Consider the following 668-nt stretch of genomic DNA (forward strand, 5'->3'; position numbering starts at 1 on the left):
CCAAGTCTGGAAGCTGTCTAAGTTTCTTAGATGTACAAATGCCATAATTTGGACTCTTCTAGTTTGGTGTTCAGGCCTTGTCTAGCAAAAATAGTCTTGAGGTGGTAGATTGGTATAAATCCAGGTCTATGGTGACAATAAGTGCTTTTGCTAATGTACTGGTTCCCTGAGCAAAATAAGTTGTACCAATGACAGAACTTTATGGCAGTGTAGTGGGGTCTACAGTAAAACTTTTGCTTTTATGAAAGTGTTTTTAAAGGAAAAATGGCATTTCTAATGGACACTACTTAAATCTTTGCTGTTTTTAATTGCTGCTTTAATATAGTGCTGTCTTTAGACATTCCTGAAAAAAAACCTATCTGTAGTACAAAGCAACAAGATTGTGTAGTGGTATTATAATTAGTGTAACTAATGTTTCAGTATTTTCAGAATTCACTTTTTGTCCTGTGAAAGCATTGTTGAACATAACTCTAATGTAAATCAATGCTGTTGGGAAAAAAATAATTTCTCTCTTTGCAGAAAAGCCTGCCATTGCTCCACCTGTCTTTGTATTTCAGAAGGATAAAGCACAGAAGGTAAGGAGAGAATATTTTGTGTATGTACTCATTTTTCTTTTCTTTTTTTTTTTTTTAATTGTACCCTGACTAACATTTCCAAGTAGTGGGGGG

At 34.4% G+C, this 668-nt stretch overlaps 1 protein-coding gene across 3 annotated transcripts in view; it reads left to right on the forward strand.

Annotated features, from left to right (window-relative positions):
- The window catches only part of RANBP3 (RAN binding protein 3), a 174979-nt gene that overhangs the window by 29313 nt on the left and 144998 nt on the right, over nt 1-668 (forward strand). For all 3 annotated transcript variants that reach the window (XM_019513204.1, XM_019513205.1, XM_019513206.1), the window contains exon 2: nt 520-575. In XM_019513204.1, coding sequence (XP_019368749.1) covers nt 520-575 — 56 coding nt within the window. The remainder of the gene's footprint in view (nt 1-519; nt 576-668) is intronic.

This window comes from Gavialis gangeticus, unplaced genomic scaffold (assembly GCF_001723915.1).
Source record: "Gavialis gangeticus isolate Ggan-Ray unplaced genomic scaffold, GavGan_comp1, whole genome shotgun sequence".
NCBI classification, from domain to species: Eukaryota; Metazoa; Chordata; order Crocodylia; family Gavialidae; genus Gavialis; species Gavialis gangeticus.